This window comes from Dipodomys merriami, unplaced genomic scaffold (genome assembly GCF_024711535.1).
Source record: "Dipodomys merriami isolate MVZ:Mamm:240054 unplaced genomic scaffold, mDipMer1.0.p SCAF_15, whole genome shotgun sequence".
Lineage (NCBI taxonomy): Eukaryota > Metazoa > Chordata > Mammalia > Rodentia > Heteromyidae > Dipodomys > Dipodomys merriami.
Genome location: NW_027202826.1, coordinates 23,735,595 through 23,763,269, shown reverse-complemented (window position 1 = coordinate 23,763,269; position 27,675 = coordinate 23,735,595). Strand labels below are relative to the sequence as shown.

Here is a 27,675-nt window from a genome sequence, read left to right as displayed (position 1 = left end):
AGAGTTCAGGCCCCACGACCAGATCCAAAAAGAATATGATTTTTCTCCTTGAAAAATTGAAATAAATATGTCAGAATGTGTAACTAGGATAGATGCTTTCTTCACGTGGCACGGTCGTGTATAATTAGTAATATTCAAAGACTTTATAATGAGCCAGTATTAATCGGGTTAATGTGATTGGGACTGTCCAGTGCCTTCCTGATTTTATGTCTATTCTGTGTTCTCTACTCTTACTAAGAGGAATGTGTGTTCTATTTTTTCAAAAAAAAAAAAAAAAAGGAAAATATACTTGTCTGACCCATGAGACCACAAACTTCATTATTTGTTATGTAACTGCATGTCTTACCTATTTAGCAAACTAAACACTAATCTAAATAAGCAGTGTGTTTCTGCAGTCTTCATGCTGCTTTCTTGTCTTTTATTAGTTTCTTTAATAGTGTTTCTGTGTGCTTTGGTAAACAGATTGTTTTATTTCTACTTGAAGGACATGATAAGAGTCCTTGACTAGCCAACTTTGAGCCTAGTAACTTGCATTACATTTTTCATAATGTAAGTCATGATTACTTTAATGTTAACTATGGCTTTTTTCTTGAGACTAGGGGAGGAATATTTACTTATATGTCACCTTTTACCAGACGAAGTATTTTACTTATAAATAAATGTAATTTATTGTATTTTTATGAAGTGACAACCCTTACTAAAAGTAGACTAGTCAACATGGATTTCTCTAAATGGATTTCAGTTTTTTATTTTTATTTTCAGATTTTTATTTACCTGTTACGAGGTCCAGCCAAAATTATGTGTCATATTTTCCTTTCCACTAAAGCACAATGCCATGGCTCAGGAAGGATATTGGCATACAAAAAAACTAAAGCATTTGTTTTCCATCCTGACCTTTATCCCTTAAATCAGTACCGTGAGCCCCTGAATCAGAAATGTTTTCAGTTGTGTCAATGTCCAGTATTTCGTATAGCATATCTGAACAAGTAAGCTTGCTTGTTTGTAAACTATGTGATGACATTTTACATGCTTTATAAAAAACAGCCTCTGAGTCCTTTCCTGAACCCCCAAGTTTCATAAAGCATGTCTGAACTACTGCCTTTGGACAACATCAGATGTATTCAGCAACATTAACAGCTATTCCAGAAGGATTCCAGGAATAAAATAGGAAGTAGAGAAATAGAGCCATTATGGGCTTTACATGTTTTTTGTTACAAAGTTTACACTTTAGGTAGTCTGACCCTTATATGTGAACTTGAGCAGTAAAAAGGAAATAAAACTTTATGGATATTCAAGACAGTCTGAACACTAATACAGATACCATTTGAAATCACAAGATAAGCCATCTCTTTTCCAACACCAAGTTACCAACTTTTCCATTCAGACGCCAATTGGGTGTCCTGCAATTCAATCCCATTTTCATTCTATCCTGGTTAGTGCCAGACTCCACAGATTTAAGAGCCCAGTCCCATGTAACCAACCCAGTTTCAGTTGAAGGTACTTGTTACCTGTACTTCTGTCAGACTTCACTATAAATTTACAAATTTTCACAATAGTTAAGCACTGCAGTTCATTTGAAAGACCCAGAATTCAGTGTAATGCTGTGTTTGTCATTACAGTTTATTCTAAAAGGTAAGAATGAACAGCCAGATGCCTACGTGCATAAAGCAAGGCCTTGAAAAGAGCCATTCACAAGATTTTCTGTCTCTGTGACATTGGGATGGTCTTCCCTCTTGGCACACAGATGGATTTACCAACTTGGAATCTTGCTTAGGGGTATATTAATAGAATTAATGAAGTCACTGGCCATTGAAGACGGAACTCAATACTCTCCTCTTGTGAGGAGTGGGGCAGAAAGTATCACCTAAGGATGTGAACATGGGTGAGGGATCATGGAGGCCTCTCTGAGAGGTCACCTGCCATATCTACCCAAATGTAATACGTCTTAAATTGGTAAGTGGCAAGAAACACTGAATAGAGGGGGAAAGAAATCACTGACATTGATTTTGTCACTCTCTAAAGCTTCTCTAGTCTTGCTCAGTTTTCATTAGTTTAAACTAGTGCTGATTGATTTTATAGTCAGTAGCTTGATCTTAAAAAAAAAAAAAAAAGTTGTCTCCAACAAAGTAAAATCTCAGAAGGAAGGAATTTTAGCTTTATCTACTGATTAATGAAATAATGACCTCATACACCCCTCTCTTTAAAGGGAGAACCCGGCTTCATTGGACCTCAAGGGGAACCAGGCTTACCAGGGTTACCAGGAACAAAAGTAAGTAGAGTCTTTCCTTTTTTGGCTTGAAGAAATGAGGCTGGGGGGAAGGGATAGTGGGGGAGGGGGAGATGTGGCTCAGGTGATAGGAGTGCCAGGTTGTGAGGGAAAGTGCCATACTCTGAGCTCAAGTCCAGGTCCCCCTCCCCAAATTAAAAATAAAGAACTGTGGATAGCTCTACTATTTACATGAGCATCTATTTCTTCCATATATAGAGCTAAAACACCAAAACACCCTGATCCATCCACTAATGGCACTTTAATAGGGAACAGCATATTCAGTAGAGCAAGGGTACGTTAATAGAAAGTCATCCTTAGATAAAACAACAGGTTGGTACAATATATTAGTATTTCCATTATCCCCCAGATGCCTCCTAACCATATAGGAAGGTAAAAAAATTGTGAGGGAAAAGATAGGAGAGAGCCAGACACTGGTGGCTCACCTCTGTAGTCTTAGCGACTCAGGAGGCTGAGATCTGAGGATCGCAGTTCAAAGCCAGCCCAGGCAGAAAAGTCACTGAGACTCTTATCTCCAATTAACTATCAGAAAACAGGAAGTAGAGCTGTGGCTCAAAGTGGTAGAGTGCTGGTCCTGAGTGAGAAAGCTCAGGAACAGTGCCTAGGCCCTGGGTTCAAGCCCCATAACTGACCCTTCTCCCCCCCCCAAAAAAAAATGATGGGAGAGATCAATGGAAGAAGTGACATATATCAAGATGCATTATCCTTGTAATCTGACTGGTGGAACTGAAACTCCTTTGTACAACTATTAAATGTGTGTATGTATGCACATATATATATATATATATATATACACACTTTTAAAAAGAAATTGTGAAGAGAGATATAATTCATGAACTCCTGTTCCTTGTCCCCTATGATAGGATGTACTTGTAAAACAGATACTGTTCCTACTTTGAAAGGCAAGTGCACACATCACATAACACGCCTAAGTACCTCATTCCAATAGGATCCCCCGAAATGAGGTCCGCAGAAATAGGCTCTCATGAAAATGGTTTCATGGTCTCCCACTTAGCAACCCCTAGAGCAGAGCCGGAAAGCACAAGCTCCGTGCTGCCATGTAAAAAGAAAATGTGTTGCTTCGGATCTCGTGGAGCTTAACATTCTCCTTGTATCTACCCAGGAAGGCATGAAAAGACGGAGCTTAGCGCATGAGCTGACCTCGCGACAGACTCATGAATCAAAGAAAGAGCAAAAGTACATCATGCTACGTTCTTTTCATTTTATACCACAGCAGGTTCTGCCTAAGTGTGTGCTGCACTCACCAGAAATAAAACAGGGGTGATTTCCAATAGTTAGAGCAATCTGTTCAGAGAGAAGAGGCCTGCGTTCAGCTGGTCCAGTGAAAATAACTCTCATCCCACCAGATGGAATCTGTGCGTGACCTAAGGGGGAGGGGGGGGGGGCTGAAACTCAGGATGGTGCAAAATTCTTGTTTTCTTAAGAAATTTCTCGTGCCCATAATGAGCTGTCAGGCTTATTAACAAAGTATGAAGCATTCTTGTGTTAGCCTCAGCAGATTCACATAAGACATGCCTTTACAGAATGAAGAGAGAGAGAAGAGAAGAGAAGGGGGTGGAGACAGGGAGAAAGGGGGAGAGAGAAAGGGGAGAGGAGGGGAAAGGAGAGGAGGGGGGAGGGGAAAAGAGAGGATGAGACAGAGAGAGACACAGAGAGAGAGAGAAAAAACATTCTTATTCTGGGCTGGCAGCCAGGAACACACCACACCAGGGCAGTCTGGTCACTGCACCATGGTGGAAATGAGCAGGAACTTGATCTGTAATTGACTGTGGCATTTTGTTTGTGAATAGAAGGAAAAGAGAAGAAACTCAGGCAGTACAGAATGCAGTTTATCCCTAAATACCTTTTTTCCTAAGTTAACTGATTCTAAACGACTCCATACTTTATGTATGTATGTGTGTATATGTATGTGTATATATGCACATATGTTTATATGTGCATGTATATACATATATGTGTATACACACACACACTCAGATGTAGAACCAATATTAACTGCTATAAGGGACCTGGCATGATGCTCCAGACTAAATACTTTGTAAAAGATACTACACTGAGGCCCCCAGGAAGATGACAAAGAATGGACTGTTACCCGCTTGATATTCCTACAAACAGGAATCTAGATGGGGTATTTCATTTTATTAGTAATATTTTGAAGTTACTTGTAGGCCTGTCTTTAAAAAAAACTTTTTTGTTTTGGTCTTTTCTTCTTTTGGTACTGGGGATCAAACCCAGGATGTTGTACTTGCTGAGCAAGCACCTTACCACTGAGTTACATTGCAGCCCTGTCAGCCTGTTCTGACATGAGTTCCCTAGCATTAGCAGAACCATCATGGCGACTTAAATGCCTCTTTCAACCTATCTTGGATTCTAAACTATTTATGAAATTGGACTAATGCAAGCACCATATAATTGTACATAAGTCAACAGGGCAGATGGATGAATTGATGGATGGGTGGGTAGAGATAGATAGATAGATTGGTTGATTAGGAGAATCTGCTCATGTGATTATGGAAAAAGTCCACAGGTAGGCCATCTACAAACTGGAGGGTAATGCTGGAGAGTCCATAGCCTGGCTCTGTCCTGAGTTTACAGGCTTCAGAACCAGGGAAGCTGATGATGCGACTACAGGCCTGGGGACTGAAAAGTCATTGGTGCTGGATGATGACAGCTCTAGAGTTTAGATATCCAAAGTCAGGAAAACAATGTCACCCTGGCTCCAGGAGTAGGAGAGAAACATTGTGCTGGTCCTCTGCCTTTCATTCCCTCTGGCCACCCACACTGGAAGTAGGTGTCCCCAGAGTGTGTGAGTGTGTGTGTGTGTGAGTGTGTGTGTGTGTGTGTGTGTGTGTGTGTGTGTGTGTGTGTGTGTGTGTGTGTGTGTGTGTGTGTGTGTGTGTGTGTGTGTGTGTGTGTGTGTGTGTGTGTGTGTGTGTGTGTGTGTGTGTGTGTGTGTGTGTGTGTGTGGTATGTATCTGTGTATGTGTATACATCTGCCCCATGTCCTCTGGGAACACCCTTCCATACAAACTCAAAAGGACGCCTCTTTAGCCTTGCCTTATCCCAGGTTAGATGACATCTAAATTTCACCATCACAGATTGTTTTCATGATGAAATGAGCTGATTGGTATTGAGGAATTAAATGATGCAGTATAGGGTAGGTAGTCAATGAACGGTGGCTCTCTGCTGACTTTGCTTTTACTCATGTCATTTCTCTATTGACAGGGTGAACGTGGGGAGGCCGGGGCTCCTGGAAGAGGTGAGCGAGGAGATCCTGGAGCTCCTGGACCCAAGGTCAGTTATTAGTACACAGGATTCTGGAATGTACACCACCAGATTTAGAATATGAAATGAATTCCTCCATAGATAGTAAGACAGCCCAAATCACAACTGACATGCTGAAATGCACACCAATTGGTTCTTTTGGGAATGGATTTTACAATACAACTTTCCTGATATCCTCTGCTCAGTCCACTTAATGACACATTGGAATGCACAGGGATAAAGCTGTTAATAGACAACTGAGAAAAGTCTCAGTTGCTAAGTGTTATGTTTGTTTCCATGGTAACTTGATGGCATGCGATACCTTGAACATTCATGCTTAACGATGTTATGATAAGATCTTTATTCATCTCCACCCCCTGCAAACTGATGTGGAGATGTTTTAATAACACCTCCTGGAGACATGGTAAAATAATTTACTTTCTGATGAAAAGGGAAGTTTATGCTGACAGATAGTGTTGGTCTTCAGACCACTGGTGGGAAGGTTTTCTTCAGAACACTAATGGAAGGAAGGTTGGTGAGGAGACCAGGAAGGGATCTAACGATGCCGTGGTGACTCCCAAGTTCAGTCTTGTCATCACCAACATGATAGTTAAAAAGTGTTTCCATGCTTCCTCATTATTCCGAGTCACCGCTAATTTCCTATGTCTGTTCTTACCTCCTCTGTTACTCTCTTCTCTCTCTCCCATTCTCTCTTTCTGCTGCTTCTCCTCCTCCAAGGGGAAACAAGGTGAAACAGGAGCTAGAGGCCCAAAGGGGTCAAAGGTCAGTAAGTGGTAACCATTCTGCTGTCCCGTGAAGCCTTTGTGTTGTAAGAGCTTTGCTTTTTTGCCTTTTCCATAGACAACCATATGCTAGCTTAAACTCTTTCCATCTGCAGGGGTGACAATAACTTCATCCCTTTGATGATATCACAAGACATTTGGGGGTTTTTTTTGTCCTTACATATTCTGACACTTCAGAGCCCTATTAAAGATTCTTTGAAAATAGCTTCTTTGAAAGGAAATGAAGTGCTTCACTTTCATTACTTATGTGCAGATTTACATGATGTTTATCATCTTGGTTTAGAATCTTAGTTTTCAGTTTCAAACTTCCTTCTGATAAACATTCAACTTACACATTGCATTTAAATGACTCCCTTCCTTGTCTTAAAACGTCAACCAAGTGTAGTTTTTCCCTTTGCCATATAATACATCCTATCTGAAGAAGCAAATATATTTTATATGTTTATATGTTTTCTAATATGTTAGCAGAATCATGATATCTAAAATGCTATTAATAACCTGGAAACATGCATTCCAAATGAAAACAGACTGGAGATGGTTTATTCTCCATTTGTAGCAAATTTAGTTATTATGGTCCATGCTATTGATATAACACAAATGGGAAGTTTTAAAATCCCATTCCCTGCTTATGTTCATTGGTCCTTTATAGAACTATGTAGAAAGGCAGAAAAGACTTTGAATTCCATACAGGAAAAAGACTCCATAAAGTTAAGCTGTTTCAAAGAACCTTCACATCTGCACAGGTTGAAATCTTCCCCTCCCCCCCGCCAGTGTAGACTTTGGAGAATTTTGAAACCTTAAGACTATTCCTGGTCTCCGCACACTGTTAGAAGCATTATATATAAGCCCATCATTTTCACATTACATTAGAGAGAAAGAGCTGCCGGGCCCTGACCTTTAGCATTGCCAATCTGCTGTAGATGGCTGCTGTCCATTTCAGCACTAAGCATTACATGCCTGTACTTACAAATATACTTTCCCTACCATCTCCATCATCAGAGAAAGATGCATGGCCTATGACCTTACTTGCCCTAAAACATTCATTCCCCAGAACAAACTGCTCATTCCTTCTCTGTCCTAATCATCTCCACATTTCTTCTGTGAGTACAGACAACACAAATGCTGTACTTTGTCCCCTTTGCTCTCCCAATAGAATGAACAGAATGTAACTCTGTGTGAAAGGTCAAAGGTTACTTGGGTACCACAGAAACCACTTGATACGTTTTGCTGTCCCAAGATACCTTTTTATCAGACATGGGAATTCTAATTCCATGCAAGCTATGTATTTACAAAGAACTTTGATGGTGGTGGATACTGTTATTTCCTTCTTTGGAATTTCTTGTTCATGTACTGCTGTGTGAATGCATACTTCCTTAATCTGGAGAGATTTCTAGGCCATTGCTCCTATGACTCACTCACTTTTTTTTCCTTTTCCTATTTGGAAAAGGGGGATCGTGGAGACAAAGGGGACTCTGGAGCTCTGGGCCCAAGGGTGAGTATGTCTCTCATATTAACTTTTGTCCCTTGCCATCCCAGATTAAAGTGGCCAGCGATAGCTCGGAAGCAGGAGGCTGTGATAATTGAAGGCCAACATTCCCCCTTGCTCTTTATTTTTTGACAGAGTTATAAAGAAATAATGGACTCTCTTTACAAAGCAAAGAAGCTTTGTAAAGCAAAGAAGTAGGCCTTGATTAATGGAAATCATGTAGCAGATATGAGTAGGGTAGAAATCTAGTGTTCTAGGTTTTTTTGTTGGTGGTGGTTATGCAGGTTGAACTCAGGGCCTGGGCACTCTCCCTGAGCTCTCTTGCTCAAGGCTAGTGCTTTGTCCTTTTGAGTCACAGCACCCCTTCCAGTTTTCTGGTGGTAAATTGGAGATATGAGTCTCACTGTCTTTTCTATCTGGGCTGGCTTTGAACCATGATTGTCAGATCTTAGCCTCTTGAGTAACTAGTAGCTAGGATTACAGATATGAGCCACCAGTGCCTGGCTTAGCCTATCTTCTTTGTTGGAACTAGGATTTGAACTTGGATTTTTCACCCCCTAGTGGCTACTGCCACTTGAGCCACATCTTTATCCCTGTATGTATATGCATATAAGTGTACATGCATATATGTATATATTCTAGACGTCTAGAATACACACGTGCACACACCTACACATTTTTCCCTATTTGGGTTAGTTTGTGTGGGGACCTAGTTCCACTGGGAAATGTAGGCATTTCTTCTAGAACATCTTTAAAGAATAAGGAAGCAATCTATGAGGATAAATGAGAAAATAAAGTTTGGGGTTGATTTAATAAAAATACAGAGAAAGCCAACAACATTTCAAAAATGTTATCCTATAATTTATAAATTATAGGCTAAAAGCAGTCTTCCGTATTTCTAAAAAGCAGTCTTCCTATCTACTCTAGACAGGAAGACAAAAATAATTTGTCTCCTTTGACAATCTTAAAAAATGAACATAATTATTTTGTGAAAGTAAGTCAGGTCTTCACAGGGAAGGGATGGCTTCTAGTTGCCCATCTGCTTTGGTGGTAGTCTTTACCCATCCCACCCCCATGATTTTCCCTTGGTGTATTTTGTGTTCTAGGGTCCACCTGGGCAAAAAGGGGACCAAGGAGCCACCGAGATCATAGACTACAATGGCAATCTGCACGAAGCCCTCCAGGCAAGTGACAGCCTTCCTCCCTGGAATTCAGGAAGTGACACGGGTAGCCCTTTGAGATACATGGCAGTGTGAACTCCCACAACCCCTTGCATCCTCTCCTCCACAGTCCGTGACTTTCCTTTCCACACTTATCATTGCATTATTTTTTTTAAATCTCTCCTTTTCTTTCCCTCCTATTTTCAGATAACCCTAAGTGTTATCAAGTGTGAGTTTGAGGTTAGTTTGGTTGACTTTTTAACCTCCTTGCTTGAAGAGGGAGCATAAGAAAACAAGAGCACAGTGGCTTTGGAGTTACCTGGGTTCAAATCTCAGCCCTCCTGCTTACTAAACGTGTGACTTCTCTGTGTATCTTTTCCCATCCGTAAAAATGAAGACTGGCTCATCCCTGTGAATTCCTTCTACAGGGAGGCAGAGATCAGGAAGATTGAGTTTTGAGACCAGCCCAGGCAAAAAGTTAGCTAGACTCTCATTTCAACATTAAATTGTTACCCAGATACAAGGGAGGTATAGATGGAGGATCGTGGTCCAGGCCAGCTCTGGCAAGAACAGGAGACCCTGCCTGAAAAAAATCACTCAAAAGCAGTTGGGGATATATAGCTCAGTGGTACTGCACCTGCTTAGCAAGCATGAGGTCCTGAGTTCAAAACATCCCAGTACTTAATTATGTTTTCAAAGCTTTTACTTATACAAGGACACATTTTTAAGTCTTATTAGCCATGTTGTACATTTACCCTAAATGACTTTCAATGTCACTATAATCCTTGCCTCCGCCTTTCAGAGGTAGCCAATCTGTCTTCCAACATTAGCATTTTTTTTTGGTATGAACAGAGAGTCTGGTGTTGAAACTATCCCTGGCCTTAAAATGGAAATGTCCCTCTAGTGCTGACTAGCTGGGTTATTTGGGGAAAATCACTAAATATATGCTCCATAGATCTTATCTGTGGAGATTTAATTACAATAGATTGTCTTTTTGGTAAAAGCTGATGAAACAGTATTATTCTTTGGATTGGTTTTAGATGCTCCTGAATACATTTGGCTGATCAGTGTAGAAGCACTATACTTTAAAAGCTCTGGCACTTAGCTCTCAATATGAAAGCATATTCTTTCCTTTTAGGTTTTTTTTGGGGGGGTCTAGTCGTGGGGCCTGAACTCTGGGCCTGGGCGCTGTCCCTCAGCTCTTCAGCTCAAGGCTAGCGCTCTACCACTTGAGCTACAGCGCCACTTCCGGCTTTTTTCTTTTTGCTTATGGGGTGCTGAGGAATCGAACCCAGGGCCTCAGGCATGCAAGGCAAGCGCTCTATCACTGAGCCACCTTTCCAGCCCCATTCTTTCCTTAATTCAAGTTCCATATGACTTTACGCCATAGTCAGTCAATATTCACCAGAGTCAACTCACTCATGTCCAAACATAAAGATTCATTGAATCTTTCTGAATGGCTTCAGAACAATTGATTAGCATTCCTCACATAGTACTCTGGTGGATTAGGATCTAAAAAAAATCAATTCAGTGGGATAGCCTTTAGATTTGAGAAGAGGAAATATTTATTCTAATTTTGTAATCAATGAGACATTACAGTTTTGTACCTATCATTTCATTAAAACCTCCTCTATAAACTTTTGCCAGAAAGCCTCTAGGATAATTAAGTAGGTGGGTATGATGTATAGTATTACAGTAGAAATACAAAATTTTAGATTACCTCTATTGAAGATGACTTTTCTATGAAATATTTTCAGATTATGAAAAAGTACCACGACTAGTCTAAAGTAACTTCTATGGGTCTAACACCCAACTTAGCCAAGATAAGTTGGTGTTCTGAATTGGATGTTTGTAGTTCTCATTTGTAGCTAAATGAAAGAAAACATGCAACCAATTATTTGCTAAATGATTTTGAACTGGAACTAAAATTAACACCTGACATATGTATCTCATTGGGGAGAGAAGGAGAATTTATCCTATGTATCTTGCCCTTCTCTGCCCAGCACCAACTCCAAACTTCTTAATAGCTTATTGTGCTAGTTCTGCCTTCCTAGTATTGAACCAGTCTGTCTTTTTCATATCAACATGTACTATCTATATCAATAGAAATTATTGTCTCACATCCTGTTAAGAGAGAGGACGTTTAATAACTAATAATCAGCAGGAGTGGTATTAAAATGATACCCCCAAATTTACTTGTGATTATATAATGTTTCTCAATGAGCAGAGTCCTTAGGAGAAAATGTTCTCCCTTTTTTACTATTTCTTAAAAGTTCTTTTAGTGCAAGATCAAAACTAGAAAATATTAATAGAAACATAATTTATGGATATGTTAGAAATTTCTATTTTGAATGTATTTTGACGAAGTACTGTAGCATTTTAAGAAACTAGTTTAACTCCATGCCAACCTCTTGAGTTGTCTCACCTAAGGAAAAAAAAGGCTAATTATAATGCAGCAAATGAGGTATGAAGGAGAAAAGATATGCAAATGAGTATTTCCATTTTCTCTAATTGTTCTCTAGCATAGAACTTTTACTTTTTATTACCTTTAAGTAGGTGTACAAAGGAGTTTCCATTTAACAAAGCCATGTATGAATACAATAATGTCACCCCAAAAGAGCTTTTAATCAAGAGCAAATTTCCCAAATTATGCTGACCAACCTCTAGTGTATGTGACTCTTTAACTTTACCTGTCCACTAAATTCTGAAAATACTTTCTTTAAAAAACATTTGCAATTAGACTGTGTTGAAGACCCTTGGCAGTTCCTTAAGACATTAGACTTGCCAAAACATATTCAAAAGGCTAGGTTATTCTCAGAAATGTATTATTGTACTTTTGGCACACAAAATAGGTAACTATCTTTGTTAATACGTTTTCCCCACAGAGGATTACCACCCTAACTGTCACGGTAACTCCTATTGCATGCTATCTGTGCTGTGTGACTTGTAGTGTTGATGCATGCAGGTCGAAGGTATTACTAATGCAGTAATTGTTTTATGTGATAATTTTATGTTTCCTTAAAATATTTACCCTTGTTGAATCTCTGTTTCATGAAAGGAAAAAAATCAAGAGAAAACATTATTTTTTTTTAAAAAGAAAAAGCCTTTTTAGCCTTCTCTTAATAGTTTTAGCATTGCTCTTTAGGTTCTGGACATTAGAGCCATTGGGACAGAGAGGAAAATAGGTTATTTGAAAATGCAGATAAGAAGGCAAGTGCAAGAGCATGTATATGAGCATGGGAGGCATTTAAACTGCCCCAAAACATCTGCAGTGTTGTACTGACCTGATGTAGTTGATAGGGTCATACAAGTCGACAGCTTTTATAATTATGGAATGGCAGTAACAGGGGATATCTGGTTATCGACATAAGGGAGGTGTGTATTGTTTTGTTCTTTAAAGCATGAATTTGAATCCTGTATGCTACTTTTTTCAATTGTGTCTTTTCTTGATTTAGGGCCCCCCTGGACCTCCTGGGCCTCAAGGACTACAAGGGCCAAAGGTTAGTCTTTATTTGTTTCTACTTATTATATCTAGTGCAAAGATACTCATAGTAAGTATATGTCTTTGACAAAATGCTACAGAAGATCAATAATGTTTCTTCAGAGAATGAAGAAAAAAATTAAGGTCTCAAAGGAAGAGAGGAAAGTCAGGAAAGAAATGGAAGTGGCAATGAATTTAAGGAAGGATACAGAAAAACAAAGAATATGGGGAGAAAAAGAAAATATTTACCTAGGGGTCAAAGAAATATTGTAATAAAAAGAACAAGGGATACTTTTGTCTGGTGTGTTCCTAAGTGACAGTTTCAGGAATCATTCTTCAATCATGTTTTTAACACATCTCTTTCCACCATTAAATTCTTATCTAATGATTCATACTAACAACAAACAGTAGAAAGCCAGTACAAGTTGATTATACCAAAACTGTTGATGGTGCTAGCTTTCTTCTTCTAACTAAAGCTTAGCCATTCAACCATGTTTGATCAATTAACACATGGCTGGGGATTGTGACTTCTCAGAACTGAGCTACACGTGTTGAAATATGACTTTCGTCATTGGATTTTTGTAGGAGGTTCAAACGGTTTCAAACTTCATCCTTTGTTTAGGCTTCTGAAGTCAGTTTATTTGCTAAGTCTGTCATACCCACATACACACACTCATCAACTTTCCAACTCATTGCCTTTGTAGATTTAAAAGTGTAAGTCTAGGTTAGAGAAGGGACTTTAGAGAAAAATATTACTGAGGCCTTTGCCTATGTGAGAATATAGATCCTATCATCAAAGAGATTTTGTGTATAACAAAATGCATTTCATGTATCACACAAGAAAAGGTATAGGTTTTTTTTTTATTTTATTCTACTCCCTAGGAGATATAACAGACAAAATATCCTGCTACCACACTATACCTGGTGAGCAGGTCTGCCTAAATATCTACTATTTAGCTATTTCATAAGCAACCCTAAATTTAAATGGCTCCTTTTTAATTGAAGCAAGGCCATTGGATCTTCATTTATCTTTTCTCTTGACTAGATCTCAAGGATCAGAATTACCTTCCAAAGCAAATGTAAACCTCATTCTTCCCCAAACCAGAGGCTTCTTTCTCCCTTCTTTACAATACCTAGAGAAGGTCGCTAGCTTAAGAAGACTATCATGAAGGCCTACCTTCCTACTTAATTTTATTTTATTAATGATAGGTATTGGTTCAATTACTAAATACAAAGTACATTCTTATCTCTGGATTCAGTCACAGATCTAGTGGGAATCAAATAACCTATAGCAATTATATGAAGGATAAATAAATTGCATGAATTACACTTATCTTTTAGGCTTCTGTAAGTCACATTTTAAAGCAACAACCTTAGCAAAGCAGTTACTGTGGCCACAAGTTCCAACTGCTGTTCAGGCAGAATGAAGCTAAAATTCAGCCAGGTGCAACCAACTTCAACAGACTTGTTAGTGGCAAAAGAAACTTAGCAAGAAAATCTAAAGGGAGGAAAAGTTTTTTTTCTTTAAAAAAAATTTCATTTGTTTGGAACAAGATCAAGCCTTCCTTAAATCCTAGAAAGTTCGTATTTTGTCCTTTGGCCCACAACTCTTAAGGTTTTTACCAGGTAGATGAGGAATAGCTATTTCAATCTTGTGGTTTGTGCCACCACCACACAGAATTTTTTCTAGAAGGCAGGCTCAAAACAGTTGCCTGTGTGCAGACCACTCACACTCCAAAGAGTTGGTTTCAGAGTTGCCACTGGGCAGAATTCTGGGTTATTTGTAATAGGACCTACACAGATTTGATAAATTAAAAATGTTTTACATTTCAAGAAATTCATTGGTTCCATACTTTTCAAAATTGAAAGGTGACTAAACAGATGTAGTCTGGTTAATCTCCAGCATCTTGTTCCAATTTGTTTTCATGAAACATCTTTAGTTTAAAAAAAGAAAAAAAACCCATCAATCTGTATAGTTTGAGTTTGTCAACAGTGCTAATAAATCAATATGAATTGAAAGTTGTATTTCATTCCTGGCATACTATAGGAAATTGATCTAAAGGTAATTTTATGTGGATGAAGATATTATTTGATTTATTATCTCCTTCAAAGAGGCTTTTCAGGAGTTATTATGAATTCATTCAAACTGGGCTAGTTATCATGCTGTAAATGCATGAGGCATTGTGTATTTGTGACTGATAATACTATAAATACCACACAGATTTTCTACAGACAAAACCAACCAAATCATATAGGTTTTTGTTATAGAATGATGAACAATCAAATTATTAGGGATTTTTAACATTTTTACCACTCACGGGTATATGCCTTTCCTAAAGTCAAACTGTTTTTTTGTTTGTGTGTTTTTGCCAGTTGTGGGGCTTGAACTCAGGGCCTGGGCACTGTCCCTGAGCTTCTTTATGCTCAGGGGTAGTGAACCACAGCACTACTTCTGGCTTTATTGGAGATAGTCTCATGGACTTTTCTGCCCAGGCTGGCTTCAAACCATAATCCTCAGATCTCAGTCTCCTGAATAGCTAGGATTACAGACATGAGCCACCAGTGCCCAGCCAAACTGTACTTTTAACCAACTTGCACCATAGGTTAGCAATGATAAGATGAAGATAAGCTGTTGTTTTTTTATCTTCACAGGGGGAACAGGGATCTCCAGGAATCCCAGGAGTTGATGGAGAGCAGGTAATTTTCAAATACATAAACTATATTTATAGCATCATTATTGATCACTTCATTTATTATAATCATTCATAATGATACATGACAACCACCTTTTCATCACTCTCTGTCCTAGAGCCAATGTAAGCTCTCAAAAAAGGCATCTGCTTTAAAGGAGACACTAGTTTCGTTAGAGAAACAGCAACAGATAGATACTGTAATTTTGCTTTTAGTAACTAGTGATCAATTTATCAATAATTACTCTGAAATTTTCGGTAAACTAGTTAGGTCATTAGCAATTTAGTGTATATAGCCCGGTAATTTGGGCAAGTGAGCACAAGTAATATTACAATCAGTGACCATTGTTTTCATAGAATTAGAACATACATTATTTTTACTTTTTTTCTTCTTCCACATAATTTACTTACAATCCTAGATCCTTAGTAAAGACCCAACAGTCAGGGCCTGATACCTTTCCAGAATATAGCAGCAACTTTGGGGCTTTACCCTAAATCAGAAGTTAGCAAACTCTTCTATAAAGGACCGGAGGAAAAAATGTTTGAAGTTGTGCTGTTTGTGAACAGCCCCCAACACATTCTTTTTTGTTCCAGCTCTTCTTAAAGTTCAGCCTGTTCAAAAACAATCCCTGGATTGGATATAGAAACTATCATTCAGTGCCCCTGCCTTTTAAGAAACAAACCACAAAAGAATTTCAAGATGTTAATAGTTTATGGCTAAAACTAAAACAAAAAATCAAGGAGATTCTTGATAAAGCCAACAAGCCATGTACTCATCAGAAGAAATTTTCTTTCACACAGATCATTAAGTGTAGAAGATTTTTTTAAAGTTTTTTATTGTGAAAATACTGTACAGAGGGGTTACAATCACAGGAGCAAGGTAATGAATAATTTCTTATCAAGCATTGTTGCCTCCTCCTTTGTTTTTCCCCTATCATCCCTTCCCTCCCATCTCTACAACTATATCCCCCCTCCCCGAGTTATTTTTTTAATATCCAAGTTGGATGTTAAAGTCACATAATGACACATTAAATAAACATGATAAGAAGGATCTTTTTTGATTTTCTATATAAAGCAAAGGTCATATTAAGATTACTTCTCCCACTGTTAGTTATAAATAAGAAATGACTTACCAAGTAGCCCTAAGTATATAATTGCTGGGTTTCTTTTTAGGTATTATATTCCTCTTGCCACAAAGTCCAGTGGATTGGCCATGTTGGTTTTCTCTATCCCTAGATCCATAAAACAAATCAAGGTCTAATTAATAATAAGAAAGAGCTATCTAAGAAGGCACCTACCCAATACCCCAGTATATTATATAGTTCTGGACTAGAAATCCTATGAAATAGGTCTAATTTACAAGAAAAGACATGTTCCTCTTCCTAAGATACGCAGCTCCAAGTAGCCCAACAGCAATAATAATGTTTGCTACAGAATATGGAGAATGGGCCATGTGCTCATAATGCAGAAAGGTGCCCAGGATAAAAATGCTTAGCGATGTAAGTAACTATCACTGTTCATGTTACATAAGTCTTACGTGTTAGCATTCCGAAGTGTATATTTATCTATTCCCTCAGTGTAAAAGGAGAGTAAAGAATAGCATTCCAGCTCACCTTGTAGAGATATTAGGAGAATAAAACAAGAACACTACGAAAAGCTGGAGTATTGTTTGAGCATCGGTGTACAGTAAATGTAGGTGGACCACTGAGAACTAATGAAGTCTAGAATTTACATGTACAAAAAAGGGGAGCAGGAATGCCTCATACGTGTGTGGGCTGCTGTTTTCCCACCAGATCCTGACTTATAACACATTCTGTACTGTGAAGGATTGCAGCATAAAATTGCTTTCTGAACTAGTAAGAATTGTCTTCCTGAACTATATAAAATCTGGCAAAATAATATTAAAAGCTAACTTTTCTATTTTTCACATTTAAATGACCTCATAGAAATAGAATTCCATGTAAAAGGTTGTTTGTTGGATGAACTACCAAACTCCCAAATCAGAATCCTCTCAGCAGAGGACCAACCACTTTAAGAAATTGATCTTGACTTCTGTTTTTGCCAGGATAGAATTGTCATGTGTCACCACCTACCCTTGTTACATGCAAACCTGTCACTTGTAGGGACTCAAAGGCTCGAAGGGGGACACAGGGGACCCAGGCATGCCAGGTGAAAAAGGAGGAATTGGACTCCCAGGATTGCCGGTATGTTTATAATTTTTATGCTGTATTCTAAGACAAACAGTAAGGAATTACGTTCTTTGCGATCACAGTTAACGGTTATATTTTACTTTGACCTGTTTGGAGTATTCTTGGTTAATTACCCCAACAAAGGAACTAAAATCTTAAAGATGATGGCTAAGTGAATTACAGAGTATACCATGTTTTCTGGATTATTTTCACTATAGCCTACTAGAGATAGCAAAAGAAATATAATTATTCGCTTTCATTTAGTATACATGTGTCACCGATTGTAGACAAGTCATCTCACAGTATTCTCTGTGTATATAATAAGGGATGGTGCTTTTATAGTTTTTCCCTCATTTTTACTGAAAATTTCATAGGAGAAATATAAATTTTTTTAAATCTATATTTTGTGCCAATCCTAGGGCTTGAACTCAGGGCCTGGGTGCTATCTCTGGACTTCTTTTGCCCAAGGCTAGCTCTCTACCACTTGAACCACAGTTCTACTTTTTGGTGGTTAATTAGAGATAAGCCTGGACTGACTTCAAACAGCATTCCTCAGATTTCAAATTTATAGGTGGGAGCCACCAGTGCTAGGCAGAAATTTTTTTGATGTACTAAATTCTACTGCTTTTGACCTTTTAAAAAAAAAACAAAGATATAAATAAATGCAATGAAAACAGAAAATGCCTTTTGCTATTTAAATGAGCACTACCACCTGGCACCAGTGGTTCACACATTAATCCTAGCTACTCAGGAAGCTGAGATCTGAGGATCACAGTTGGGAGCCAGCCCTGGCAGGAAAAGTCAATAAGACTCTTATCTCCAGTTAACCACACACATACATACATACAAAAGTCAGAAGTGGCAGGGTGGCTCAAGAAGTAGAGAGCTAACCTTGAGCAAAAGAGCTCAGGGACAGTACCCAGAGTCCAAGTTCAAGCCCCAGTACCAACACACACACAAAATTGATAGAGTACTACCCTAAAGATGTAACATTTATAACCCAATGTATTTAATGCTGTGAAACTTTAACCAGTCAAGCTCAACTTAGTTTCTACATACTTCATATCTTATTTTACAAATCACCCACAAGCCTAAGGATTCTATTATCTCCTTGGTAAATCCTTCTGTATCTTTTATGTGCATAATAGTATAACATTTCAATAGAATGACATTTTGGGCAGAGGGAGTCCATTGTCTTTTACACTTTGGAAATAACTTGACATGCTTTGTTCCACTTACTGTTTATTTGTAGGGTGCCAATGGAGTGAAAGGAGAGAAAGGAGACTCTGGTTTGCCAGGTCCTCAGGGTCCTTCTGTAAGTCCCCTAACTTCTGTAGCTCCTGAAAAACATTGACACGTATAATTATTTACCCAGCTGCACCTGTGCCAGATGGCTTATCAGTAGTAGTAATGTCTGGACCACTTGGGTTTGTCAAACTGTAGAAGAAATTTATGTGTCAGCCTTGCACACAGAAAGAGACTGAGTGACTCAGGAGAGTTAGAAGCAATTTCTCTGAGGACTGAGAAGGAAAATCAATGGGTTTCCCATAACGCCATGGGGTTTTGTGAAAATGGAATACGCATTCCTTCATTTCGCAGCAGCCCTGTTTATGCTTCATGACATATTCGAGAGTTTAGTAGTGGTTGCGGCATTAGAGAATTTCTTGGTAATAAGTTGTTTCCTTTTCTTTTGATTTATTCTGGCTTTTGTAGAACAAAACTGTAGGGGTTTTTTTGTTTTTTTTCTTGAAGCTGTTTTGCTCTGAGAGAGGAATTTTTAAACCTAAGAGACTCAAACCCATGACTTCTCTGAAAACCCTTCTTCCTCTGAAGCTATTAATGGCCTTAGCAGAGACCCAGCGCAAGGCTCAGACTGAACTGCCTTATCTAAATGAAGTAACCAAATCCATGTTTATTTTTTGGATACACAGATCATAGGCCCCCCTGGCCCTCCAGGTCCCCATGGCCCACCTGGCCCCATGGTAAGTTTTCTTTGTCTCCAAAATGTAATTCTTTCTTTATGAGCATGCTACCAGAGAAAACATGCACGGATCCTCTGAACAACCAGCTTGTGTTTCGTACTACTCTCTGTGGGATTGACAGAAAAATACAAGGTGTTTTGAGACATACTGACTTTAAAATGTCTTTCACCCCACACACACATGTGTTGGGAAAAGAGATAGGAGATCTTTGGGATAGGAGAGTTGAGGACAGACAGATTTGGCAAGCTTTCTACCAACTTTGCCATATGAACACTGGCAGATCCTTTTAACCAGTCACTGTTCTCGTCTCTAAGCAGCAAAATATCCAGTAAGAATATTTATAAAGCGAGGTGCCAGTGGCTCATGCATGTAATCCTAGCTACCCAGGAGGCTGAGAGCTGAGGATCATGATGTGAAGCCAGCCCAGGCAGAGAAGTCCATCAGATTCTTTATCTCCAATAAACTACTTAGAAAAAGCCAGAAGTGGTGCTGTGGCTCAAGTGCCTGGAGTGCTAGCCTTGAGTTCAAGCCCCAGGACCAGCAAAAAAAAAAATGTGTGTGTGTGCGTGCTTGCACACACACATATATACATATATATACATATATATACATATATACACACATATACACATACACATACACATATACATACATACATATACATACACATACATACACATATATACGTATATATACACGTGTATATATGTGCACGTATATATACGTGTATATATATGTGTGTATACATACATGTGTATGTATGTGTATGTATGCATGTGTATATATATACACATATATATACGTATATACACATATATATACACACACACACACACATATATATATATATATATATATATATATATATATATATATATATATATATATATAAAACAGTGGTTAAAATTGAGGTTTACCTGGTTTTTCCAAGATGGAATTACAACACACCCGATTGCTCTAGAAATAGCACAGGCTATGAGATATGTTTTGAGATTGAATTACAATTAACAGCACAAAAGCAAAGTTTTTTAATGGTCACCTTATGTAAATACATCTTACCCTGTTCAAACTAGCCAATCATGAGCAGATTGTGATCCTGAGCTCTGAGCAGAAGGGTGGGGGGGCCTGCTGTGTTAGCAAATGAATAGTGGAGCAGCCTGCCTGCTTGGTGGCCAGATTCCTGTCTAATGGCACACTCTTCTGCAGAAGTAAATTTTGCCTTGCTGAAACAAAATCACAATTCATTTTACTTCCACAGATGACAAACATTTTATATCTTTTTCCTTTCCCATAGATCTGGGGATGTCTTGAGCCAGATCCAGTACCTTTATTATATTGTTTTGCAGTGACCAATGGAAATAGTGGTCCTCATAGAACTTATGCCTACTGAGGAAGTCAGCCATTAATGTTTAGTTCTCTGAACGTCAGACAGTTATATTAAGCAGTTAGAATGTAGCAGGCCTAGGGCTTGAAATGCTTTTGATGGGGGCCAGAGAGCAGGGCAAGGAGGCTAAGGTGCCTCATTAAACTGGAAGTCACCAATAACAGATTGTACATTTTAGCCAGTCTTTCCTCCTATTGCTGTGTAAAGAGAGCTTAGGAAAGACCCAAGCCACCGAGGCTGTCAAATCATCTACCAACTACCACTTCTATTTCATAATACAAAACCATGACAATTAACCTGGTTTTCTTAAAAGCAATTTTCTTAAAAACAATTCCTTAAGAGTCAAGTAAATCCCATATGTTAGTTTATACTCCCTCTGCTTGACTTTAGAAGGTTAAATTAGAATGCTACATCCTGTTCAGATGATAAAATGAATGAGCTTGCAGGAATTTTAAGCCATTATTTAAATGAGGCAGCTATTTCCTGAAAATGTGTGTCCACAACTTATCTGAAGGTAAACTTGTAGATATATGTAACAAATACTCTAGGCACTGCTTGTTCAAAACATCATTCCTGCTGTTGTATTTCACCGATGGAGATTTAAATATGCCTTTCCCTGAACAGGTTATTTAAAACATTTGAAAAGGTTTAAGCAACTGCCAATTAATTTCAAGTATTCATCTTTATTTTGCTTCTACAAAATGTGTGGAGTTCTTTAAATTCTGATTTCATAAAATAGTCATTCAAGAGCCTTAAACAATTCCTCTTTGTAAAACTAAAAGCAATACAAATAACGTTTAGCCCTTCTTAATGTCAAAAAGATGATGCTGGAATCCTACAGTTCACTACCATGTCCTTACTTCCTGTCCCCTTTAGATCCTTCAATACCTTGGGTATGGAGTTGTTAAGGAGAAAAAGCTTTCTTCTTCCTTGCTAGTTAAAGTATAGGACTTTGCTTTGATTTGATAAATTTCTGGATTTTTTTTTGGGGGGGGGAGGGGAATTCAAGTCAGGGCCTGTACACTGTCCCTGAGCTTTTTTGCTGAAGGTTAGCACTCCTGACTTTCAAGTCCTTCCGTTCTGAGTAAACTCATGAAACATCACACACACACAAAATTTTCAGTGGAAACTTGAGAAGGAGTAATATAAATTCAAAATTGCATTTCCCCCACCCCCTAATTTTTCATCCATGTAACCCTGGTAGTTTTCTCCTTCTTTCACATAGGTATTTAGCAGAAAGAATTGCTACTAATGAATTTCCTATTACAGCGCAGACCAAAAGCAGGAAGGAATGTTTGGGTGGGTAATAAATAACATCCAGGAGTCTGCCTGCCTCCAGCTACAGCACAAATAAGCTACCTTTTGGTTATTTGATATAATATTCACTTGTGCTGCAAAACGGTATCATCACTTCTTAATTAAAAACTGTGTTTCCCATTTGCAGGGACCCCATGGACTTCCTGGACCAAAGGTAATTCAACAAACCCCTTGATTATTTGATTTCTGCTTCCTTGATGATTGTGGAAAAGCATGACAGAAGCATGTCTGTCCTGTCTTCCTTGTCAAGAAACGTTGATAATCTTTAAGCCTTTAAGCGTTGTGGTACGTAAACCTCACATTTAAATTTCAGCAACTTAAGTGATAGCACCTGCAAGTCAACTATTCTGCCTTTTACTTTTTTCCTTGTCGCTATATATTTAAGAACCAGGGCTGGGAATGTGGCTCAATAGTCAACCATTGAGAAGTCGTCTGATGAGATTCTCAGATGAATCCAGGTGCTTTTTTCTTTTTCGCGGTTCTCTAGCTTGGTTGGTTCTTCACTGAAACATCTTGCTTGCTGTGTAATAAACAGTACTCCGTCATCCACATGCTTTCATTGTCCAGAGAGCCAGGTCTCTGATGGTATGGAGGTTTTTAGTTTTTAATCCCTTACAAGTATTAATATGCATTGGGTTAGAAAGAGAGCAGTGGAGAGTTGCCCCACTTATCAGAATTAGAGCAGCTTGCATTGTGAAATAGTCTCTGTGTGTGTTCTTGGCCTTTATGTAGGTCTCAGGGACAATCTTCAGCACAGTGTTGGCACTAGGCATCAGAAAGCCCTGAGGCTGTCAACTCTGTCTATCGGGGTTGGTGAGATGGAGGCGGCTTCCTTCTAGTCTGTCCACATAAAGAGTTGGTAGTAGCTATTGTCTGGTATGCCTCAGGAAATGTTGACTTTCCTTTTGGGGGACAGGCAGATGACATACCAAGAATGGAAAGAAGTCACACCTCCTCTAAAAAATGTTATCTCCCATAATGCCAGGGAGTGACAGTGTTTTAGTAGAATACTATTTTGGGGGGTCAGAAAAAAGAGTCCCATCTTTCAGGTTGTAATGTGCATAGTTACTCAACCTCTCTGGGCCTCCCCCTCACCCCCCACCCCCAGAACTAAACTCATGCTTCCCATTCTGGGCTTCTCCTTGGATTTGAAAGTGCCATCAATGATTCCACTCAATGAGGAGATGCCCAAAACCTTTTGATGTCTAAAATGCAATTATTTATTGTGCAGATAAGCAGAGAACTCTCTTCACAGATATCCTATGCTTGCTTGTTACTTGATGTATATAAGCTGATAAACTACAGACCCAGGAATTTTCATTATTTGCCTGACATTTTACAGGTGGTTAATATCAGATCTTGGATTAAGATCGGGCCTCAATTTGAAATCTGGTCTTTGTTCTACTGGATTTCATGTTTGTAAAATGGCCTTGGTCCAGTCAACCATGATTATCCCCCAAAGAACAGCATAGTTTACCACGGCTGCCCTTGCCTGTTTATATCAACTCAAAACCACCCACCAAACGTGCACACGCACGGAAAGCTCTGAGTCTCGAGCCTAGTGACTGAAATTGCCTACTGAACCTTGGCTTTCATCGTGTTGATCATGACCCTGTGCTCTTCTGAGGATCCAACCTTACCTCTTAGCATGTTTGGATTCCTACTCTGAGAATTCCATACTTCAAACGCCTAGCATCAGGACAGTGGGTCACTTGTAGCCCTTCTTACATATAGGGCTCTCCCTCTCTGACCCTCAAAACATGACATGGTTCTAAGGATGGATCTAATTCTGTATTTGTTTCCCAACTGGACACTCACAAGATACACCCATTCCTGTGCTAGGTGGTGTTAGTGGCGAGTTATTTTCTTGCCTCCTCGACTCTTCACATAGGGCAGATGGACAGTTCAACATTTAGGCTCTTTGATCTTCATCTTCACTTCCTTGTTCAGTGATATGTAGTCAACTGTATTGGTGAATCCACACAGACACTTGATTTGGCATTATTAGTGAATTTGACAAATGGTGTTGCTTCAAACATCAACCGCTATGTGTATGGCTCATGCTCCTGGGCAAAATGCTTAAAGGCTTAAAATGTCTGTCTGTTGCACTGTCCTGCATATTCCAGTTTTCTATTGCACCAGAGTGGGCTTTTGCTGCTGAGTCTCCTTCAGCATTCTGATTGCCGTCCATTTGCTTAATCAAAGGGATGCAGTGTGGCATTCGTATGGGTGTGATAGAACTCAAAAATCCAGGAACAGGCATGTGTTTGAGCACACTTTGCTCGGATGGAGTTTTGCTTTCTAGAATCTTATCTACCTGTCAATCTGAGTATTTTGGGGGGAAGGGAGGATGCTGAAGACTGAACACCAAGGCCTTCAGCCAGCTAGCCAAATGTGCTCTACTGCTGAGCTACATTCCCAGCCCCATTTTTTAAAAACTGACTTTAGAAATGATGTAACACAAATCTAGCCCAACTCTGCAGGCATCTAAAACTGGAATCTGTATTCATGTTTCAGAGACTGGCTCTCTTCTCTCACAGTTGCCACACCCATAATAGCAACCAAAATTGGCATTTGCTTTTGCATTTAGGGTGACCCAGGGTTAAATGGTGTTAAAGGATTGAAGGGTGAAGCAGGTCAAAAGGGAGACAGAGGCCCCCTTGGTCTTCCAGTAAGTAAAGAAAACTTTCCATTTCAGTGCAAACCTCAATTTTTCTTTCTACCTTACATAGCCCCCAAATAGAGTTGCTACCTTATGGTTGAGATTTGTGTAATCAGAAAACATTAAGTCAGAGGAGAGTTTGGCCTACTTTTGTTTTCTCTAATATCTGCTATCCCATAACAGTGCCACAAATGTCTGTCATTCTCAGTTACATACGTGCCAACCCTCTTTCAGGGCTGACCATTCTCCTATCTCCTCTAAAAAGTGGTGTTCTCAGCCTGGTGCCAGTGGCTCAGTCCTGTAATCCTAGCAACTCAGGGAGTTGAGATCTGAGGATTGTGGTTCAAAGCCAGCCCAGGTAGCAAAGTCCCTGAGACTCTTTATCTCCAATTAAACACCAAGAAAGCTGGAAGTGGTAGAGTGCCAGCCTTGAGCAGTAAAGCTCAGGGACAGAGCCCAGGTCCTGAGTTCAAGCCCCAGAACTGGCACACCCACACATGGTATTGTGCTCACAATTTTGCAATTTCTCCCAGATGCTTTTATGATCTAGTACAGTTTAAGACCATCCCTTGATAGTTTTCTCCCCAAAGGCCAAAACTGTTGCCGTGTGTTGGTGGCAGGTATGCAATTGGCCATTGTTGATGACGTCAGCGTTTTACTCCTGACATTAATCAGTCACATCATGTTGTACATGTTTTATATCATTTGTTAAAAAAAATACTGTGAGGAGGGGATTTTGACCATTATAGATAGCAAGGTAGATTTAGAGGTCTTTTTTTAATGAAAAGGGGATTTCCCTTTGTCTGTACTATATACCAGCCTTTTTTTCACAACTAAAAAGATTTGTTAAAATTATTACTGAATATGAAGGTTTCGTTCCAAGCTTTTAATATGCTGCCTGTTTACATTAGTAAAAGTTGACATAAAACAAATAGAAAGTAGTTCCTACATCTGTTTGACATTTAGGAGGGAAGAAAGTTGATGAGCACTCATTTTTTTCCTATGAGTACTGTACTTAATATGAAAGTACCCCACTGTACCCAATACAGCAGTAAAAGCCAGTGGTACATCAGGCACACAATACATGTTGCCCATGAATTCACTCTTCGAGTGAAAAACAGAAGCCCTCTACAGTGTGGATTTAACTGCTATAACATATGTGAACTATTTACTCACCTCTCTAGGCAGGTGTACTATCAATATAAAATTCTTGCCATTTTCTCGATTATTTTCAAATATAGTAATAATGACTGAAGAAAATAACCAAAGGAAAACTGTTTGGATTTCCTAAACTTTTCATCTGATTTTTTTAAACTTCTCTTCATTTCAAATGAGGGCTATTGATAATTTTGTGTAGCATTTAGTCAACAGCTTTACTTTGGCCTGATTAAGTGAACACCAAACACCAATACATGTCTTTAATCACTGATAAGTAAAAACATATTTCAGATTATAGTAATGGATCATCATAGGATGAAATAATTAAAGGTATATTATAGAGGATCATTTGGCAGTTTGCAGCTGGGATTTGTGTGTGTAGGCAGTACTGGGGCTTGAACTAAGGCCTGGACACTGTCACTTAGTTTTTCTGGCACTCTACCAATTGAGCCACAGCTCCACTTCCAGCTTTTTGGTGGAATTGGAGGTGACAGTCTCACCAATTTTCTTGCCTGGGCTAGTTTTGAACCATGATCCTCATCCTCCTGAGTAGCAAGGATTACAAGCATGAGCCAAGAGCACCTAGAATATTTTTTTCACTCACCTCCGAAGCATAAGTTGGGGAAGAGTTCTACACCCTTGTCAAGAGAACTTACAAAGCTAATTCATCCTCTTCTTAAACACTCCATCTCATCAGCATCTTTCAAGTTCTATAAATACTTGGGCTTATAAGACACAAAAGCTTTCTTAAAGCAATTGAATTTATTTTGATCACATAAAATTGCCTAGAATTCAAGGTAAAGAAATGCATGCATTCACTGTCTTAGAACATTAGATTTTTTTAAAGGCATTTCTCCTTTAGGCTCTGATACAAGGATTATTTGAAGCAAATGGAGAAATAACTTAGTTGGGGAACTATTTTTAACCATAGTCTCACAGATTTTTTTTTTCCCTGTTCTTGGAAGTCCCTCTAGTGGTGACTAGCAGGAACCACCCGGAAAATATTAAATAATCAGAAAAATCCAGTCATCCTAGCATAGGAAAACCAAGTATTTGTTCTCCATAAAATTTCTAACACATGTAGTAGTTACAGCTCCCTTTTTCTCTAAGACCTTAAAATTGGTTTTTAAAGTAAGCTTTTCTCCTAATTACCTAATATCTTCAATGCCTCAGATATAGATTGTGAATGGTTGTCTTTCAAAAAGTGAATTTCATACCGAAATTTAGCTAGTTGACTGTTACTGACCAGTAGCTACTTTGGGAATAGCACATTCTATAACTCTCATTCACTTGATTTCTAAGTGAGAATTTGCCTAATAGGAATGTCATTAAAATGCCATCCTCTGTGGGGTGTTTATTGTCATGTGGTTTGTTGTTTAGTTTTTCGTTTTGGAAACTAACAAATTGTAGCCATGTGATTATTCATTCCAGAATCCTGTGACTGTGTATTCTGTGGTTAAAAGTGTTGCATTTTTGTTCACTGGTACCTCATACTAATCTCTGTTCTTGTCATTCGTGTTACACCCACCAACCCTGCTACCAACCCAATCACACAGGGAGCATCTGGCTTAGACGGGAAGCCAGGATCCCGGGTGAGTCCGTCCCTTATCTTGCTCTGACATGCTGTGCAGCTGTGAAACGCGTGATTCAGGGTCTCCTCAGATGATGAGGGGGTACTTAGCACTGATGCCAAAAAGGAGAAAGGACCACATGATCAGAAAATGGGATGCAGCACAGCGTGAAGGGAAGCCTCAAGTTCAAGTCTGGATAATTCTCTAGGTGTAAAGAATG

General features: G+C 38.9%; 1 protein-coding gene and 1 long non-coding RNA gene across 2 annotated transcripts in view; one reads left to right on the top strand and one right to left on the bottom strand.

The window, feature by feature from the left end:
- Col25a1 (collagen type XXV alpha 1 chain) overlaps positions 1-27,675 on the top strand; it is a 415,569-nt gene that overhangs the window by 363,117 nt on the left and 24,777 nt on the right. Inside the window, exons 19-31 of the mRNA XM_070022440.1 lie at positions 2,207-2,269; positions 5,534-5,602; positions 7,823-7,867; positions 8,968-9,045; positions 11,907-11,930; positions 12,477-12,521; positions 15,155-15,199; positions 17,316-17,396; positions 18,634-18,696; positions 19,313-19,363; positions 22,192-22,218; positions 24,655-24,735; positions 27,441-27,476. Of these exons, the coding sequence (XP_069878541.1) occupies positions 2,207-2,269; positions 5,534-5,602; positions 7,823-7,867; positions 8,968-9,045; positions 11,907-11,930; positions 12,477-12,521; positions 15,155-15,199; positions 17,316-17,396; positions 18,634-18,696; positions 19,313-19,363; positions 22,192-22,218; positions 24,655-24,735; positions 27,441-27,476 (708 nt within the window). The remainder of the gene's footprint in view (positions 1-2,206; positions 2,270-5,533; positions 5,603-7,822; positions 7,868-8,967; positions 9,046-11,906; positions 11,931-12,476; positions 12,522-15,154; positions 15,200-17,315; positions 17,397-18,633; positions 18,697-19,312; positions 19,364-22,191; positions 22,219-24,654; positions 24,736-27,440; positions 27,477-27,675) is intronic.
- LOC138826982 (uncharacterized) lies at positions 6,167-18,705 on the bottom strand. Its single transcript, XR_011371918.1, has 3 exons — positions 18,621-18,705; positions 16,326-16,424; positions 6,167-6,332 (listed from the first exon to the last, which is right to left on the bottom strand). It is a non-coding gene; the product is annotated as an uncharacterized lncRNA (long non-coding RNA).